General features: G+C 41.1%; 1 protein-coding gene across 1 annotated transcript; it reads left to right on the forward strand.

Moving 5' to 3' along the window:
* Positions 1 to 8,513: 8,513 nt before the first annotated feature.
* On the forward strand, positions 8,514 to 19,195 carry adamts13 (ADAM metallopeptidase with thrombospondin type 1 motif, 13; the record flags this gene model as incomplete). The annotated part of the gene is made up of 28 exons (XM_080499209.1): positions 8,514 to 8,520; positions 8,703 to 8,836; positions 9,083 to 9,166; positions 9,798 to 9,922; positions 10,023 to 10,169; positions 11,410 to 11,544; positions 11,812 to 11,962; positions 12,083 to 12,187; positions 12,282 to 12,433; positions 12,512 to 12,575; positions 12,900 to 13,026; positions 13,118 to 13,266; positions 13,360 to 13,480; positions 14,440 to 14,520; positions 14,598 to 14,779; positions 14,853 to 15,009; positions 15,321 to 15,450; positions 15,551 to 15,730; positions 15,877 to 16,075; positions 16,152 to 16,254; positions 16,324 to 16,453; positions 16,593 to 16,769; positions 17,054 to 17,258; positions 17,389 to 17,728; positions 17,808 to 17,951; positions 18,026 to 18,205; positions 18,743 to 18,918; positions 19,028 to 19,195. The coding sequence occupies 28 exons, from the start codon at positions 8,514 to 8,516 to the stop codon at positions 19,175 to 19,177; spliced, it is 4,035 nt and encodes a 1,344-aa protein (XP_080355335.1). The 3' UTR covers positions 19,178 to 19,195.
* Positions 19,196 to 19,204: the final 9 nt, after the last annotated feature.

Below are 19,204 nucleotides of genomic sequence, written 5' to 3' on the forward strand. Positions count from 1 at the left end.
AAATCTCGTTCGCATTTGTTTAATGCCCACAGTCAGGCTGGGCACTGGGAGCCCCTAATTTGACAGCAAGTTAAGAGTGAAAGGTTCAGGGCATGTAAAGACTCATGATTAACATTAATGCAGAGCATTTTTCCTTTGAGAATCAACTTAAAGACTTTCATACCAGTGTTAAACATAAGGCCTGTGGGCCAAAACAGACCACCAAGCAAGTAATCCAAATGTCTAAGGAAATATAGAATTTTTTAAAGCAAATTTCTAAGGAGTAAAAGAAAAAAAACACAACACTGGGGCCCGGTTTACACAAGGATGAGTGAAACCTTAAAAAATGGGCTGCATTCAAGGTATCCATTTAGAAGACGACGGTGCACGGAGCCACTGCAACCATCACTTTTTCAAATCACCTCCCAAGGTAGAACTTTTCTTCCACGCTCATGATTCTCCGCTGCAGAGACAGCCAGAGGCTGGGGAGCAATGTTAAGACTCCATATCTTTCACATTACGTCCATAAACCATTTTGGATTTGCACACAGACCGTAGATACGCCAGAGGTTCCGTTCATTCTACATTTCAGGGTTTACATTGGTATGCGTTTCATAGCATAACATCATGTAATCATAACATTATATTTCCATTTCTGGTGGCAGTCGTTCTCCTCTTTTACTAAAATGTTTTCTATTTCACGCCAGGGGTTCTGAGCCATCTGACTATCATTTTATTCTTTTAAACTGGGATTGTACAAATGAGGATGTTGATGTATCTCTTCTCACAAGCGCTTCTCAGAGGAGGTAAACATTGTTGTTCGCTACGTCACATGGACCAATGGCGGACGCGCAAAGTAGGAATTGACCTTTACTGCGCATGCACACCACCGCCGTGGTAAATAACTCTTTTGCTCATCTGTGAGTAACAAACAAAGCGAAGTGGCATGACTCCCAGTCCATCTTCTAGTTTTAGCGTCAGTATTGGTAGTTTTATGGTTGAGATTCACCCATATTAGCATCCAATTCATCACCTGACCATACAAATACATGGTACCTGCGATTGTGTTAACTGCTTTAGTGTATTGTTCTCTTTATTCATGTGTGTGTGGCTTAACTACAAAAACAAGCAACTGCGCAATCCTATGGCCTGGTACACTATCTACATCAATTTCAGCATGTGCTGTTACCGTGTAAATGCAAACATTTTCTTCTCATTTATTACTTATCACCCAAAGAAGATTGTAGTATTCTGAGCAAATTTAAAGTTAAAATTCATGTCTAAAATAAATAACTTTTTTATTGTGGTTAAATGACCAGCAGTAACCTGGTTTCACTCATATTTTATTCTTTGTTCATGTTAAAGATGACTCTTCAGCTTAGACTGGCGTTACCAAGACGTCCCATGGAGTTATGTGTTAGCACCCATTTTTTTCACATTATACATGCTGCCTGTAGGAAATATTACTTAGAAACATTCCATTAAATTCAATACCTATGCAGATGACATACAAATCTATTTGTCTAATAAACCAGATGATACTGATCAGCTGGTTAAACAAGAAGTTCTTCTTAATGATATAAAACTTGGATGACCTGTATTTTTCTGCTCGAGAATTTGGATAAAACAGAAGATATTATATTTAGCCTAAAAAAATCTTAGTGACGTGTTATCTGCAATCACACCAGATGGGATCACTTCGACTTTTGATGCCACTGTGAGGAACTTGAGATATTATTGACCAGGGTTTACCAGATGACTACCACATTAAACAAGTCTGCGGGACTGCTGTCTTTCAACTGTAATGTCTCTAAAATCAGGAACACGTTGACCCAGAGTGATGCTGAGAAACTAATGCATGCACTATCGGGGTGTCAGAATAACTGCTTTAAAAGTCTCCGATTGAATCAAAATGCTGCAGTGAGAAGTCTGGCAGAAACTCGCAGGAGAGGTTCACAAACCCTCACGTGACGGTTTAGTTTTAGTGTCTTCCTGTGAAATCTAGGATACAATTCCAAATTTCTCTTGAAACCTATGAAGGTTTTAACAACCAGGCGGCATCATTCAAGTTGTCTACAGCCTTCATTAAGTCTGTAGATTAACTCAGTCTTGTTTCCACAATCACCAATTCTTGCTTATGTGGAATAGAGTTTTGTTTTGTTTTTTTGTAGTTAAAAATACACAGAAGGCTCAGTTGTAATTAGAACTATATAAACAAAACCAAATTGAATTGAATTGATTTATAAATATAACCTTTTAGCGCAGAGGGCCAGAGGCCAAATAAAATTGAACCTTGGCCTATGATTGATCCTGGGACTGGACTTTGGACATCATAGTGCATTAAAAACAACAACAAAAAAGACACAATGAAGACCATTTTACATGTAGTAAAATAAAAAAATATATATCATGCATCCCTGTAATTCAAGCTGACCTGATTTAAAAAAAGAAAACAAACAAAAATAATAAGCATTTCAAGATGTAAGTCAACCAGGGCTGCCAGATCTCTTGCATCGATAGTGAAATTGGCTTAAATCAGTCCAGACTCACATACGGCTCATACTTGCTGAGCTCATATTAACGAGTAATTTTTGGCTGAATGCTGATGTTTTTATCGACTCTTATGATCCATAGAGAATAAAAATGACTGCAATAAACCCGCAAGAGGATTTTGACTGTGATTAGTGAGATATGTCTTTCTATAAAGCCTTATAAGTCCCCCTTTTCCCAGTTTTAATCAATAGTCTTTTCAAAAACTTACATCCATTCATCTTCTGTCCCGGGTCTTGGGCATATGGAGCCAATCCCTGTGGTCGGTTTTACTTCTTATACTTGAAAATCACATATTTTCCCCTTTGTATCATATAGCAGGGGTGCTATTGTATTCTAGAAGATAGAAATAGTTATATTGAGGGAGTGAAAATTGTCCCAATATACCTCCCTCTGCTAAATTCTTATTTTATTACCAATGGTTGCAGCTCCTCGCATTAACGGTACATCATCTACACACCATAGGAGACACATAAAAAGTATTTTAAATTGCAGATTGAGCTGTTGCAACTCGAGAGCATGTGTATAGTAGTGCGAACGGTAAGTCAGAAAACATTTTCCTTCTGTCTGCACTGGAGCTCATAAAACCACAAAACCGAGGCCAGGACTTTGTGGGTGAATCTGGGTTGCTCTGTACAGTATCTATGCACATAGTCGCCACAGTGCACTGGCCATAACACAAACACAAACACTACAGCAGAAACACAAAAGACACACGAGTAAGTGAGTGAGCATGGCGGTTGTAGCAAACTGGTTTTGCTGAGGGATTGTTTTTGCTATTAGGCTGATGAACTGTTTTTTCGGAACGTTTGACCAGAACACACTTAAAGAAATAACTCAGTTGTGATAAGTACACATCCTATAGTTTTCTGACCTTCTGAACTCAATCATCTAATTCACTTACATAAATATGTGTTGCTTTTTTTGTTCCTCCTTATTTACGTTGATGTTTTTGCCGAATGTTTAGTAATTTCTGAGCAGAATTACATGAGTAAATCATCAGTAATTCACCAGTGTACGTATACTCCCAACCCCCAGACATGAAATAAACCATTCATTTGCGATTATGTTAAATTGTGCTGTGCCTTTTTTTTCCTACTTCATCACAATAAATAATGCAGAAAATAAGTTTGCAAAACTTCCTGGACTTTGTCACCAGCAAGATGTGCAATGATAAATGTATATTTCTATCCCATATGTAGCTTTTACTTTAAATGAAACTTAATTAAAAGAAAGTTGATCAAAACTACCAGTACTATCAGAGACATGTATAGCAATTAAACTGGGTTAAAGGCGCTACTAAAACAGTCAAATCAATGAGGAAGGATATCGACAGCCGGCCAATCATTATAAAGAGTGAGACATTTAAACAATCCAGTCGTCCCACTGTGCACCGTGAGATTTATCCATGAATTACACTGTGTTCAGACAGAGAGGTTAGCATGCAACTTTAGTAGAACCTCGTCTGTGAGTCATCGTATTCTTATTGTATGTATACTGACAGGAGTATCAAATACAGTTGGTTCATTCTAGTAACACAGAATGACAGACAATATATTTAAATCAAACTTGTAGTTTTAAGCTCTATTTTAGATACCTCTGTAGCTCAAGTTATTCCTCAAAAAAAAAAATTTTTTTTATAAGTAGCTCCTTTGATTTTAAGACAACTGCCGTGTGTGTATGTAGATAAAATTGTAGCTTCAAATCATATGTGGAGTGTTGCTTTCTGCAGCCTTCAGTCTACATCCAAAACCTCTTTGCCATCAATGTGAGTTCCGAACTGCCAAGCTAGGACAAAAAAAAGCTCAAGTGTGTCACATCAAATTAAAAGAATTCCAGCAAAATCCAAGTTTGATTTATTAAAAGATAGTTTATTATATTTCACAAAGAAAGACATTTAAATCAGTTCAAAGGAAAAGACTAATGTTGTGCCGTCTCCATGTGTGTTGATTGCTTATCAGTCCACATGAATGATGTAAAAGACAAGACATTTTCCCAGGAGGCTCATTTGCACATTTGTCACTCGTGCTTGTTACTCATGCTCGGGTCCAAACTTTGTTGTCAGACTTTTCCAAGCGCAGCTTATTAAAATTCTCCCCGCGTCAGCAGTAAACAGATGTTCACGTATAGGATTTTTCCATGAACAAGTGCTACATGTTCGTTCTCTAGCCCAATAGGAGTTTGCTCTCTGTTCATGGGTGGACTGGATCAAAATGTGGGCTGTTTGCCTTGGCCAGTTTAGTATTCAGTGCCCTTCCCTGCAGTCTCTTATTGCAGTCAACGGCAGTTACAGTATTCTCGCAGGAACGGAGAGAACAAGACTGCGTGCAGGAGAAAGAGGCCATGGCTTTAGTGGGTAAATTAATGGAAGATGTCTGATCTTTTTATGCAGTCGGTAATTGAGTAAAAGCTGGATTTTCTAACCCAGTTTAGCTTCAGTTGTATGGACTGATTGGAAAAGGAGAGATGGCGAAATTTAAACTGCCTAATGCAAAGAGTACTCATGATTTGGGTAACTACAGCACACAGCACAGCCGTTTTCTCGTGTATTTTACTTTCATATCACTGTTTCCGAATTGTCAGGGCTTCGGGGTATGATTTATATTCCTTTTTGTTTACAGCTGACAAAAGTCACAAGGGGGAAATGCAGCCTGCTTTCAGTAAATCCCACACTGATGTATCACAAAACAGTGCTGCTCGATTCCAATCCACACTCGAATATGTCTGTGCTTAATCTAATTCTCCATTATTCTCATCCTGATTGTAACTCATTCATATTCAAAGAGGCAAGTTTTCTGCTGCAGCGCATCCAACGCGGCTACTTGTTCTTCAATCTTCGACACATCACAAAAAGCACTTCCCCTGAAAACAATCCCGCGTGATTACTTGCAGATAATTGTCCATTTATCAGGAACTACACACCACGATCATTAAATCGTCATCACCATCCACACAGGGGTGGCATTGAAATGCCTCTGCAGCATCTTCACACCGCTGCGATGTGCTGACATACGCTGAAACAGCTGGAGGAAGCCCTGAGCTGGTGCTTCTCCCTAGATTTTGTTGTGCCACTCAGTGTCAGCACTCTCGGGGTTGCGTTACTCGCAGGAAAGTCAACATTTCAGGGATGAAAACATATTGTGAGCGCAACATTTCGAGGAGAAGAGACGGCGGGAGTAGAAACTTGCATCACCTGGAAGAAATATTCTTGTGTTTACAGACTTTCCCATACAAAGTGAAGCCAGAGAGGCAGCCAGACATAAACAAAGAGCACAGCAACTGAGAGTAGCGTCCATATGTTTGAAAGCGAGGCCATTTCGGTGGTGCTTTTTATGTGTTGGCTGGAGCTTTGATTCGACATCCGCTTCCATCACTGTGGCAGCTTTATAAATAGCCGTGAGCACAACTTCGAATGGGAGTGCAACTTCAGTGAGTGAGACATGAAAGATGTGCTCGATTTATCCCCTCTGGTTATAGTAACAATTGATAATTTGCGAGATTAAAAAAAGGAAAAAAGTCCTCTCTCGCCAAGAGAGGTAGTTCTTTTATTAATCAGTTGGTCCTTCGGTGTGCAGTAATATGTTTCCCCCCTCCAAACAATACAGTAAAGTTTTGCCATAAATGCTTGTCCTCCATACGAGTAACAAATCCACACTGAATTTTGTCCTAAAGAGGCAGGTGAAGGTTTATGGTTGTTTGGCCACATGAATCTCTGCAACAGTGTGACAGATGGACAGAATGACAAAGAGCAGCAGATGAACCAAAATCCTTTTTATGTGTGAGCCAGAGCCACTCTAACTAAATGCATCACAAAATGAAACACCGAGGGGTCGGGCGGCACTCACGCGGTTGTAACGAGTGACGTCCATTTAGAGGGATTTAATTGTAGTTTTGATGATGTAATTAGAAGAAACAAGGGAACAAATATGTGAGTGTATTTCTCAGAGATGATCGGTTTCCTGTGTTTAGCCTGCCAAACAACTCCCCCCTTCTTCAGTGGTTACAACCAACTACACTTTCCCCAGGCATCGTCTGTTGTGCCCACTTGAGTATCCCATATGGCTGGATATGTATAATTTAAATGATCATAAATATACAATGTCTGCCCTCCTCCAAGAGAACAGGGTTTGAGGATCCGGGAAGACTTTTCAGAGGCTGTTGTGCTCAGTAAATCCTGTGTGGCACTGAAGTTTTAGTTGAGCAGCGATGCTGGTGTAATGCCTGCATCTCCCAGCTGTTAATTCAGACCGACAACAGGCAGATATCTGGCAGACTAACGGCAGATGGGGCTTGAATCCTAGCTTTATGGAGATAAACTACACCCCCTCAGCCAAAAGAGGAGCCGAAAGAGAGGAAGCACGGGTCTAGCTCTTATCTGCAGTATATAGTGAAACAACATTTTAGTTGTTTTATTTTTTATTTTATTTATTTATTTATTTATTTATTTTGTAGATCCTAGTCTGGTTAGTTCTGGACATTTGCATCACTTTCTTAGCAGAAGGGGGATTGTTATAGGCTAAAACATAAAGGGGCCCCTATTTAATTTAATGGCATCACTCAAAGGAATGAAAGTAATAAAACCTCATCACACATTAAAAATACTCTCCTCACACCAAGTTATTCAAAAACTGCTATAATTTTGGATCTGTCTTACTAAAACCTGACTCCATCCATCTTTAATCCAACTCAGGATTTGGGGGGGGGGGGGTAAAGAATGAGGTAAAGATAAAACCTGGACAGGGCTCCATCCCTCAAAGGACAAACACACAATTACACACTTATATTCACTCTTGGATTTTCCCATAAGCCACGAATGCAAGTGTTGGACCGTGGAAAGTCCTAATAATATACTCTTATAGATTTGGCCCATGAACCACTTAAATCTGTCTATAACTCCTTTATTTTTTTCTTTAATTTCTCTCACTGTAAATATTTTCCTTCTAAGTAGGTCATATATCATATTAACTTCTACACCTAATCTTTTAGTTTTCTTTCAGCAAACTGATTTTTCGAACCCAGTTAGTTGTTGTTGTTTTTTTTTATGTTTTTACTGCTCTCTACTGGCTGCAATAGGAAACAGCAGGGAAGAATATTCAAGATATTTGCAGGACTAATTTAGCTATAAATGCTGCTGTTAAAGTCTAAATATAAATGGGTGAGGCTCTGATAGTCGACCTTTATTGCTAAATAAAGCACTGCAGCTTCCGTCACAGATTTTGTCACCTAATCCAAACATTTCAAGTCCTCTCTTTATGAATCATACTTGTTTCTGTGGCTGTGTGACAAAAAGCACAAAAACTACACAGGTCTGTCACAATACACACTAAAAAAAACCAACCAATCAGAGCTCGTGGCCCCACATGCAAGAATGAGCCAACAAATGCCACTCATCAACTTTGCCCCTACTGTTTACATAAACACACATTGCTCATACAGTCACCCAGGCTCCGGGGCCTGAGTAGGAGGGTCACACAGTGTCCCAGTGATAAAGCAGAGTAGGTAGACACACACACACACACAGGAAGAGGGGGAAAACATGAATTTTATGGCTCTGTTCTTTTCTCTGCTGCTCCCGTGGCCTGGCTTCACTGCTCTAATGACTTCTCCATTGGGCGAGGTAGGTGGAAAGCTGCGGGTGAACAGGAGCACTGCGGTTAGTGATTCCACTTCTGCAAAGTACATTGAACTCTTCAACTTTAAGCTGTTTATCATCCGGTTAAAATCCACAAATTGCAAAGAGCCACAATAATTCTTTTTTGTCACTGGCTTACATGATCACCACTGAAAGGCTTGAAACTATTATTTTTAGTCCGTATTTGTTTTTTGTTTTTTTTTTCTTCTAAATTTGGACACAGTGGCTTAAAGCTGTATATTTAAAAAAGAAACGTAAATGTGGCTTTTTTGTTATTTGCCCTCTTCAGAAGCCTTTTCATCACTTCACCAGTCAAGCAGACACAATTTCCTACACTGATGCCTCTCCTGATATGTCAGGTGTGTTTTTTGTTTTGTTTTATTAAATTCTTTATAATGTCCTGCCTCTCATGCTATAATAAAGTGTAGCATTTGAAGCTAAATACCTTCTATGATTACAAACTGTTGCAAATCTTTTTCTGTGTATCGGCAGGTTATTAGTGTGTGTCTCCGTCGTATTTATACATTTTTTTTGCTTTCAGCCAGTGGGCGACTGCGTCGTTCCCCTCTGATGCCTGATATCACCCATTTGGAGCTGCTGGTGGTGGTAGGACAAGATGTCCAGCAGGTCCACAAACAGGACACAGAAAGATACGTCCTCACTAACCTTAACATAGTGAGTCAGACACACTGTCATCAAAGCAAATTGGTAAAGTAAAGCTGATTTGAATAGAGAGCTATGTGTTGTTATTATTAAATGGTAAAAGACACACAGTCAGAGAAAGGAAGTTGCTCAGATGTTGTGTAAACTTCCTAGAAATGTTTCCAGAACCAGCTCAGGGGTGCACTGTAACACTATAGTCCCATTGCACTGTGAACATGATGAAATGTAATTTTCTGCCTTATTCTAATTTCCACCCAGGCCTCAGAGCTGTTGAGAGACATGACCCTGGGTGCCAACATGAGGGTGCACCTGGTCCGCATGATCATCCTGTCAGAGCCAGAGGTAAAAGACTCCCTGTTACCTCTAATTAGGACTGAACCTGCGCTGCCAACACTGGTATTATTTTTTACTATAGTATGTTTATTGTACTTTTATTCTACACTTTGCCCCCCCCCCCATCATAGTTTAATTTCCTTGTATTTCATCTTACTGTATACTTTGCTCCCCTTAGAACTTATTATACTTTATTATAGTTTGTGATTTTTATCTTGTTTTTTTTTAGTCCTATTTTATTTTATTTTATTTTACTTATTATTACTTTCTACTGTAAATACTTTTGGCCCTTAGAGTTCTTGATAGTCATTGTATATAAGATACCTCTATTCTTATCTAACTGTTTGCACATCTCTTGTCTTTCCTACTCATGAGTGTCCTTAAGAGCTGAATGTAACAAGTACATTTCTCCTTTGGGAGATCAATAAAGGCTTATCTTAGCTTATCTCTTATCCTAATGTTACCACTAATACTCAGTCAAGAGTCAGGTTTTATCCAATAAGTCCTCATTTAAAAAGGTTTTTTTTGTGAATGGTTTATTATTGTTATTTTTCTTAAGCTGTTGCTGTTGTGCTGTTTGCATGCAGTCATAGAAAAAGCTTGTGTTTCATCTCTCCTGGTAATTTGCTCCTTCCTCCAGCCAGAGATCCAAATGTCTGACAACATCACGTCTTCTCTCAGAAGTGTCTGTGACTGGGGCAGGAGGATCAACCCCTCAAATGACACAGACCCGCTGCATGCTGATCTCCTGCTGTACATCACAAGGCAAGTCATTCGCATGTTAGGTGGCGGCCTTACAAGGAGGTGCCTCATATTTTATGGATGAAAACAACATGCGCTACTTTATGCCTCACATCACAAACAGATATGACCTGGTGTTGCCTGATGGGAATAAACAGGTCAGAGGAGTGGCACAGCTGGGTGGCGCCTGCTCGAGTGAATGGAGCTGCGTGATCACAGAGGATACAGGCTTTGACCTGGGGATCACCATCGCTCATGAAATTGGCCACAGGTGAAACTGAAACAAACACACGACGAACACACAGTACCTCTATATTGTTATACCTGTATACGTCTCCTCATATAGGTCGACTTTCTTCTCGATGGTTTCAAAGGTGATGTCATTTTAAAATTACACCATTAGCAGAGATGGTGATTAACTGGTGCACTTTGATTTAATTGATGCAAATTATCTGCTTCCGTATCCTGGACAGACCTTTTAATAAGTCCAGGTCTGCAGACATGACGCGGCCTACAGTTAAGTGTATGTCGATAGACTGTGCTAGTGTTTTACTGTAATAGATATGTGGGCTTTTGCTCTGCTTTCAAACCAAGATCACTAGAGTCTGACTTATACATATGTTTCATGTTTCTGAGAAAATATTCAAAACATTGACCAGAAAGTCTTTCCAAACGTCAGTGGTATTTAATATAGCGCACAATACTCAATTAAAATACTGGATACTTGCGGAAGACCTTTCTTTTTTACATAACAGCTACAGAATATTGTGTTTAAAAGTAACTTTTTGGCAGTAATACGCTAGAAATTGACTACTGTTGTAAAATTATTCACAATGAGGAACAGTCACAATCACTACAGATTTAATGGGCTTGTTGCTCATCACCTTACAAAATGATTGAAGAGCTTCTGTCCCTCTTTGCGGCTAACTTAGTCAATTATTATCTTTGGCATTAGTTTTATACTCAACTGTGTTACTATTTCACTGAACTCCAGTGCCTCATCAATCCTGAAATAGCACAGCAACATCAATCCTGAAATAGCACAGCAACATGGAAGATGTCCAACAGGAAGTCACCTGACCTGTGTCCATTACTGTGATTAAGTGTCGTAAATGTTGTTTGATTCAGCTGTTCTGTTGCTGCTTCATTTTTGGAACTAGTTGATAAATCAAATGTCACAAGAGCCGATAACATATATATTTTACTGCATCTCCCTTCAACTATGAGATGCAACGTCGGCTTACTCCTTCACACTCTGTGCACAGTCAAACAGGCCTATTGCAAGGATACAGTTAAAAGTAGCATAAAAAGTTACTTTCTTGAGTAAACAGTTAGTCCTTGTTTGCAGTAACAAATTCAAATTTGACCTGAACTAATCATTCATAATTCTACTTGAACACCGTAAAGCTCTGAAATGTACGACGACTGCAGAGAAAAAGTCCCCGGTCACTGACATTTGAACAAGTTTATATTGGAAAGAGACCTACGTGTAATTGATTTCACTTTCTTAGCTTTGGAATCAACCATGACGGAGTGGGAAACGCATGCAGGAGAAGCGGGTTCATGATGGCTTCTGATGGAGGCTACAACAGTGTGGATTTGACCTGGTCCCCCTGCAGCAGGCAGCAGCTTTTCACATTCTTCAGGTGAGCCAAAATGTCCTGAGCAGCTGTGCTGGAAATTAAATGTCTTTCATTCATCATCCAGATTTGGCACTGTCGAAGGGACATTTCATCGATTAATTATGTACTAATGTCTTTGCCTGAGGCTCCGGGAGCTGATTGTCTTTTCGGATTTCAATCAAGTTTTCATTGAAAAAAGTTTTAAATACTAATGTCAGGTCAAGTTTTTATAGTGTGCTGTGATACAAGTAGTAAATTGGGAGGGGGTTGACACTTGTTTGCTGTCTCCAGTGAAAGGAAAGCTGAATGTGTAAAAGATCTGCCTGCATTGGGAGGCTCCCTACAGGACTGGAAACCAGGGCTTTACTATGGAGTTGATGACCAGTGTCGAATAGCTTTTGGGAGCACAGCAAGAGCCTGCTCCTTCACCAATCCTGATCTGGTATGTCGTATCACACTGATGCCACAAGATGGCGTTTCACATCAAACACATACAACAAACGTGGGACATTTAAAAAAAAGCAAAAAACATGTCTACTTTATTGGTGTCTTTCTCCACCAGCCAGCATGTCGAGTCTTGTCCTGTCACATTAATCCTGATGATGACAGCTCCTGCAAACGCCTCCTGGTCCCATTACTGGACGGGACAGAGTGTGCGCCTCATCAAGTACTGCTGATCTCAGTCAATTTGTTGCAATCATTTACCCACATAGCCATTATTTACATATAAAAAGTTTATCAGATGCACTCTTGTGTTGCAGTGGTGTCTGAAGGGACGGTGCGTTTCCCCGGATGATCTCAGCTCCTCAGTAGTGGTGCATGGCTCCTGGTCCAGATGGTCTGACCGGTCCCCCTGCTCAAGGGCGTGTGGTGGAGGGGTCACTTTCCGCACACGGCAATGCAACAACCCCAAGTAACTAATGTCATAAAAACACACAACGACAACTAATGTGTTTTTGCAGAAAACATGCATCTCATGTCTGATTTCCAGACCTGCTTTCGGAGGCAATGACTGTGATGGTCCAGATATTGAGGCTGAACTTTGTCACCAGCATGTAAGTCCTTATCAGCTGTGTTTACAGTGGGGCGCCATACAGTAGATCAATATTACTCATTCAGTCGATGATTTCGTCCCATCCTTGAGCAATCTTGCATTTAGTGTTGACAAACTGTATTCACATCACAAACCCTCCAAACATAGGTATTATTATTTGGGATTAGAGGCAAAGCAGTATTTCAAACATCTTTCAAAAACAACCTTCAAAGCTTTGGAAAATAGTTTGAGGCAATTACCACAAAACTAGCAGTAATGCTTGAATGAAATCCAAACTTCACCAAAGAAATCTGATTCTTTATTTACTACCCTGTTGTTATTGTAGCCCTGTGAGCACAATCAGCTGGATTTTATGGCAGAGCAGTGTTCCCAAACAAACCCCCGACCCCTCCACCTGCTGCCAAACTCTGCCTCCTTCTACACTTGGATCCCTGCCCTCGGCTTTGCACAAGGTAGCCCCGAAGATATTCTTATCCTTTGATCACATATTTAGAAAGACACAAATGTTTACATTTATGCTTTCTGTCTTCTTGCCACCGCCAGGGGATGAGCAGTGCAGATACATGTGCCAGTCAGAAGGAGAAAACTTCATTGTGAGCCGTGGCTCTCAGTTCGTGGATGGCACTCGCTGTGAGTCACACAGCCGACCTTCCCCCGGAATTACCGCTGCATGTCTAAGAGGGAAATGCCAGGTAGAGTTGGATTTTAAAAAAATGGAAATAGCAAAAGAAAAGAAGATGCTGTGATGGCCTAATTTTAACACTTAGTCTTTTGTTTCTGGCCAGCTGTTTGGCTGCGATGGTGTGCTGCACTCGATGAAAGAGAGGGATGTGTGTGGCGTGTGTGGTGGAGATGCATCATCCTGTAGTTTAACATCTGGCTCCTACAGCGGTGGTCAGGCCAAAGGTAACAAATAAGAGGAGGATCAGTGAAATTCTATCGGTCATTAAAAAAAATGACCCTTTCTCCTCTACTACTGTGAATCTTATCGACGGACTGGCACCAAGTTAGAGACATTGGGTGGAAAGTTTAGTTAACTGTCACGGACTTACTTAAGATAAGATAAGATAAGATAAGATAAGATAAGATAAGATAAGATAAGATAAGATAAGATAAGATAAGCCTTTATTGATCTCACAAAGGAGAACTTTACTTGTTACATTCTGCTCTGAAGGACACTCATGAGTAGGAAAGACAAGAAATATGCAAACAGTTAGATAAGAATAGAGGTATCTTATATACAATGACTATCAAGAACTCTAAGGGCCAAAAGTATTTACAGTAGAAAGTAATAATAAGTAAAATAAAATAAAATAGGACAAAAAAACCCCAAGATAAAAATCACAAACTATAATAAAGTATAATAAGTTCTAAGGGGAGCAAAGTATACAATAAGATGAAATACAAGGAAATTAAACAATGATGGGGGGGGGGGGGCAAAGTGTAGAATAAAAGCACAATAAACATACTATAGTAAAAAATAAGACCAGTGTTGGCAGTGCAGGTTCAGTCCTAGTGCAAGTGGTCGATTAAGTGACGTAGATAAGGTGACTTAGATAAAGTGGCATAGATGCAGGGGTTATTGCACATAGTATTGCATGTTACTTTACAGTCTTGTTGTACAGTCTAACAGCAGTGGGGATTAACTGAACACTTTTAAGTTTGAATTGTGGAAGGATATCAGGTTACCTGTAGCAAACCATGAACACAATAGGAAAACACGCAAACTCCACATATACTGATCGGCCATAACATTATGAGTTCCAGAATCAAACTTGGGCGTGGAGCATGAGATCACACCACCGCTGCACTACCATACCCTGCACTTTCCTTCAAGAGTTACAGTTGGATCTTTCTATTTTCAGAGTACACCACATTTATCTCACTGCCAGTGAATGCTACACAGGTTCATATTGTCAACCGAGCTCCTCTCTTCACTCATATGGGTGAGTATTGCAATCTAAGATGTACATTTCAGCGCCATGTTTAAAACTTAAGTTCTCATTGGCCTTTGCTCCCACAGCCGTGAAGGTAGGGGATCAGTACATTGTGTCTGGAATGGGCAGCATTGCACTGAACATGACCCATCCCTCCCCACTGGATGATAACCGACTTGAGTACCGTCTCCACCTCACCCCCGACCTCCTGCCTGAGACGGAGGAGCTGCTGCTTCCAGGGCCACTGCAACATGAGATAAATATACAGGTCGGAACGAGAAGACATACAACAAAACACACAGCAAGAGATTTATTTAACAATCATACATTTCTGTTTGCAGATCTATCGCAAATATGGGAAAGAATATGGAGAAAAAACAAATCCAGACGTCAGCTACCAGTTTTATGTTCCCACCGTTAACAGTGATTTGACAGACGTAAAAGTTAAAGGCAAATGGGCTGTTTTTACAACTCCCTGCTCTGTCTCTTGTGGATCAGGTAAGTAACTTAATCTATTTAGTCATAAAGGAAGTCACAAAAAGAACATCCAGCATAACATTTTGTGTTTCATGGGCGGTGTAATTAGAAAACTCACACATTGGCTTTCTTGTTTTGAAGCCCAGTGGCTATAACAAAGTCACAGACATTTGCATATTAGTGTACAGCAATACTGACCATTCAGATAAAATGTTTATCGCATACTTAACATCTGTTATACATAAAAGAAGAGTTGAGCCATTTCTCAATGGTTATACGCTGCCTTCAGCTACAGCGTTTAATTCTTACATCTTTTTTTCCCCTATTCCCAGGTGCACAGACGCATTTATATGTATGTATTGACAAAGATACTAACAACCATTTGGACGAACACAGTTGTAAAATGCCTCGTCCGGCTGAAAAATCCCACAGTCCCTGTCAGCTCCAACCATGTCCCCCGAGGTTAGGCTCATCACCGACTCTGTTTCTTTCTCCTTTTACACTGACATGCACACACAGCTCTGCACAAATGAGCACGCATGAATAATTTACCATTTGACAGGTGGGAGGTAGGGGCGTTTGGGCCTTGCAGTGCCTCCTGTGGCGGTGGAGAGAGAGTGCGTCCTGTGAGATGTGTCCAGCAAGATGCAGCCGATGTGGTGATGGTCCCAGATTCTCAATGTCCAACTGATAAAGCGTCACACACTGTCGAAAAGTGCCACCTGCAACACTGCCCTGCAAGGTAATTAACCACACAGCACAATTAATCACAAGTGTGTCAAGGTATTCATCTTTCACTTATGTAGGTTGCACAGATTGTGATGGATGCACATTGTGCTGCCCCAAATCTGTGCTTTTATGTGAAGACCCACTTTGGTGTGTTCACAGATGGCGTGTGTCAGAGCCAGGGGACTGTTCGGCAGTGTGTGGGCCAGGAGAAGCGAAACGCGCTGTGACGTGTGTTCGGCCAGAAAATGGAGAGGATGTCGAAGTGGATCAAAGCTTTTGTGCGGGGCATATCCAACCGCTTGATTCTGTGCCCTGTGTTGTGGATGTTTGTCCCATTGGGTGGGAGTCCAAACGAGAGGTGAAGTGGAAAATGACTACAGTGTCGCAGTCATCTCAGTGTAAATCATGACTAAACTTCTCCCCTTCTCGAGCAGGAAAATCCCATACCAAAGACGGGTTTGTTACCACGCTCCAGGCAGGAGCCTGTGTATGTATGGAGCCCTGTTATCAGTCAGTGCTCAAAGACATGTGGCAACGGTATGTTGAATTAATCGACAGCAACACATCCTCTTTAAGGATGTTAAATAATTACCCCATGTTTGGTAGGAACTTTACAGGTGTGGTTCTCTTGCGTGGACCACCAGACCAGACTGGGGGTGCCTGATTTTCACTGTGACGCTTCTACTAAACCCCATCCTAAGTCGGACATGTGCAACACCTCTCCCTGTCCTCCTGTGTGAGAAAAAGCATTTACCATGCATATGACTTACATTTTTAGCCTTGTATGATCTATGTGGGGTACTGTGGCTCTATGAAAATACACAGTTGCAAATTAGGATTTGGAAATTAGAGCAGTGTGACTTTATAACCACCAGGTGGCGCTCCAAGCAAGGAGTCTGCAGTGTTACATGTGGAGGAGGGGTGGCCAAGAGGGTGCTGTACTGTGCTAGTGGAGCAGAAGGAGAGGAGGAGGTTGTTGAAGATTCTCAGTGTAGAGACTTAACCAAACCCACAGCACTGGTTTCATGTAACACACTCAACTGCCCTGCAAGGTAAATCATGCTCATACACACAAATACATAAATGTATGAATACACACACACACGCACACACACACACACACACACACACACATTCATTGTGGAGACAATGTCTTGATATCCATTCATTTTTGCAGCCATAACTATTACTTGCTGAGTTCTTACCATACATTATTAACACTAGCCCACAACATGTGCATGCAAGATTTTAATCCCAACAACAGCAATGAAAGCACGCCCACATCCTGAGGCTGTCGTTTTGTAAAGGGTAAATCCTCCCTCTGTCACTTGTCCAGGTGGAAGGTATTTCAGACGTTGCCCTGCTCTGTGTCCTGTGACCTGGGTGTAGCTCAGAGGATTGTGTCATGTGTCCAGTTTGTGAATGGCAAGGAGAGAGTGGTGCCAGAGGAAAACTGCCATTCGGCTGTTAAACCAGCCACCACAGTGCCCTGCCTGGTGCAAGTCTGCACCTTTAAATGGGAGGTGAAACCATGGAGCCAGGTACATTTTACAGCCATTGATAAAAAGATGCACCCTGTTTTTTCCCACTGCTTTACATTTGTGTCCACTCTTTATTGCATTATATGTTTCTGCATGTTCTTACTGACACTGTGTTCCATCTTTACCAAAGTGTTCTGTACCCTGTGGATACGGTATCCAGTCCAGAGCTGTGTCCTGCATGGGACCCTCTAAGCCAGAGCCCCTCAGTCCACTGATTTGCATGCACATGCCCAAACCAATCACCATCCAGGGCTGCTTCATGGGCAGCTGCAGCCACAATTCTGACCCAACCTTTGACAAGGCTACCGCAACTCATACCAACACAAAGGTCGACCTCACAGAGATGCCTCCTATGTCTCCAACCACAAGCTACGATGACATTCGACATTACCGCATGGGCCGTCTTCCCCCGAATCTGACAGAAGCCACAACTATTCCACAGACTTCTACCACCCCAACCAATGCATCCAGTTAGTAGATATAAACACTCTTTAAGTGCAAAAGAGAGAGCATGGTTCACTGAACAGAATGTGTTTCTTTTGCTCCTAGCTACATGCGGAAAGCTCCTCTTGGAAGCGTCAGGAACAGTTGACCTGAGAGGTGTACGCAGCCGCTGCACAGTGTCTATAGGCCGACCACTTGATGAGGTCATTCACATCCAAGTGGTTTCCAGCTCCTTGAACTGCAGGAACAGTATGTTTTATTAAATGTATAAATGACACTCATGCTTTGGGCTAATGTCTAACCGGATGTGTGTGTTCCTACAGAGGAGTATGTGGCATTTTTTGACCGACTGGCCTTTGTGAGAAAGTGCGTGCAGTTGGAAAATAGTGAACTGACCACCAGGACTAACGTCCTGCTGGTGCGTCAGACTCTGCTCAGTCCTGGCAACGGGATTGTGTTCACCTACACTTCAGAGAAAAACACCAAGAGGAGTCATCATCACGGTGAGGCAGCATGTGTCGGCATGGATACGTTTCTGATAGAAGTGTGAACTAATGAGATTATGATGACAATGGATGTCACTAAAACTCCACAAAGACCAAATGCGGATTTTTGGATTCGCCAAATTCTGATGTTGTAAGTTGCTGACAATGACTCTGAGTGTTTGCCATCACTGTAATTTAATGTCAAATCAGAATCAACGTTTACTTGAGACAACTGAGGGCCTCAAAAGGAAAAAGCTTAGGAACAATTGGCGTAAAAACATTTGCATAACCCAATGCAAAGATTAACTCATTTCAGTAAGATTTTCATCAGTACATGTTTTTGTGTTGGATATTTCTTTACTTATTCTATCTTCACAATCACAGCTGAAGATACCACAACATTTGCATTTTGGATGAAAGAAGATTATTTTAACAATCTTAGGCTCCACAGCTGTAATTCTCTTTGCTGTGCACAATTCCTGAACTGCATTTGACTGCATGTGGCCGTTTTTTTTTCACGCAATGATAAAAATATATCTGATATCTTCTCCACAGATTGTGACATGCAGCTGTTTTCCCCCAGCGGTGTCTTTGAGAATGCAATAACGGCTAACACTAACCACACCTGTCGAGTGCTCATCAATGCCCCTCCTTCAGTGAAGATCAGGATCCAAGCGCTGCACATAGGATTAGTATTCAACGCCACTAACTCCCAGTCTACATACATTATGGTGCAAACAGGCTTTTAAACACGTTCCGCTGTTTCCATGTGCTGCATACATTATGGGAGAGGAATGCAAAGGGAGTAACTACTGCGGTATTCTTGTGTTTCTTGCTCAGATCCGAGACATGGATGTCTTAAAGACCAACGTGTTTAAAGGCCAGCAGCTGTTTCTATGGCACTCCTCTGGAAATATGGCTGAGATTGAGTTTCATGGAGACTACCTGCATTCAGAAGGCAGCTTCAGAGCCGAATATTCCTTTATGTGACTTTGATACTAGTTTTTACCTACCTGG

This window comes from Blennius ocellaris (assembly GCF_963422515.1).
Source record: "Blennius ocellaris genome assembly, chromosome: 7".
Classification (NCBI taxonomy): domain Eukaryota; kingdom Metazoa; phylum Chordata; class Actinopteri; order Blenniiformes; family Blenniidae; genus Blennius; species Blennius ocellaris.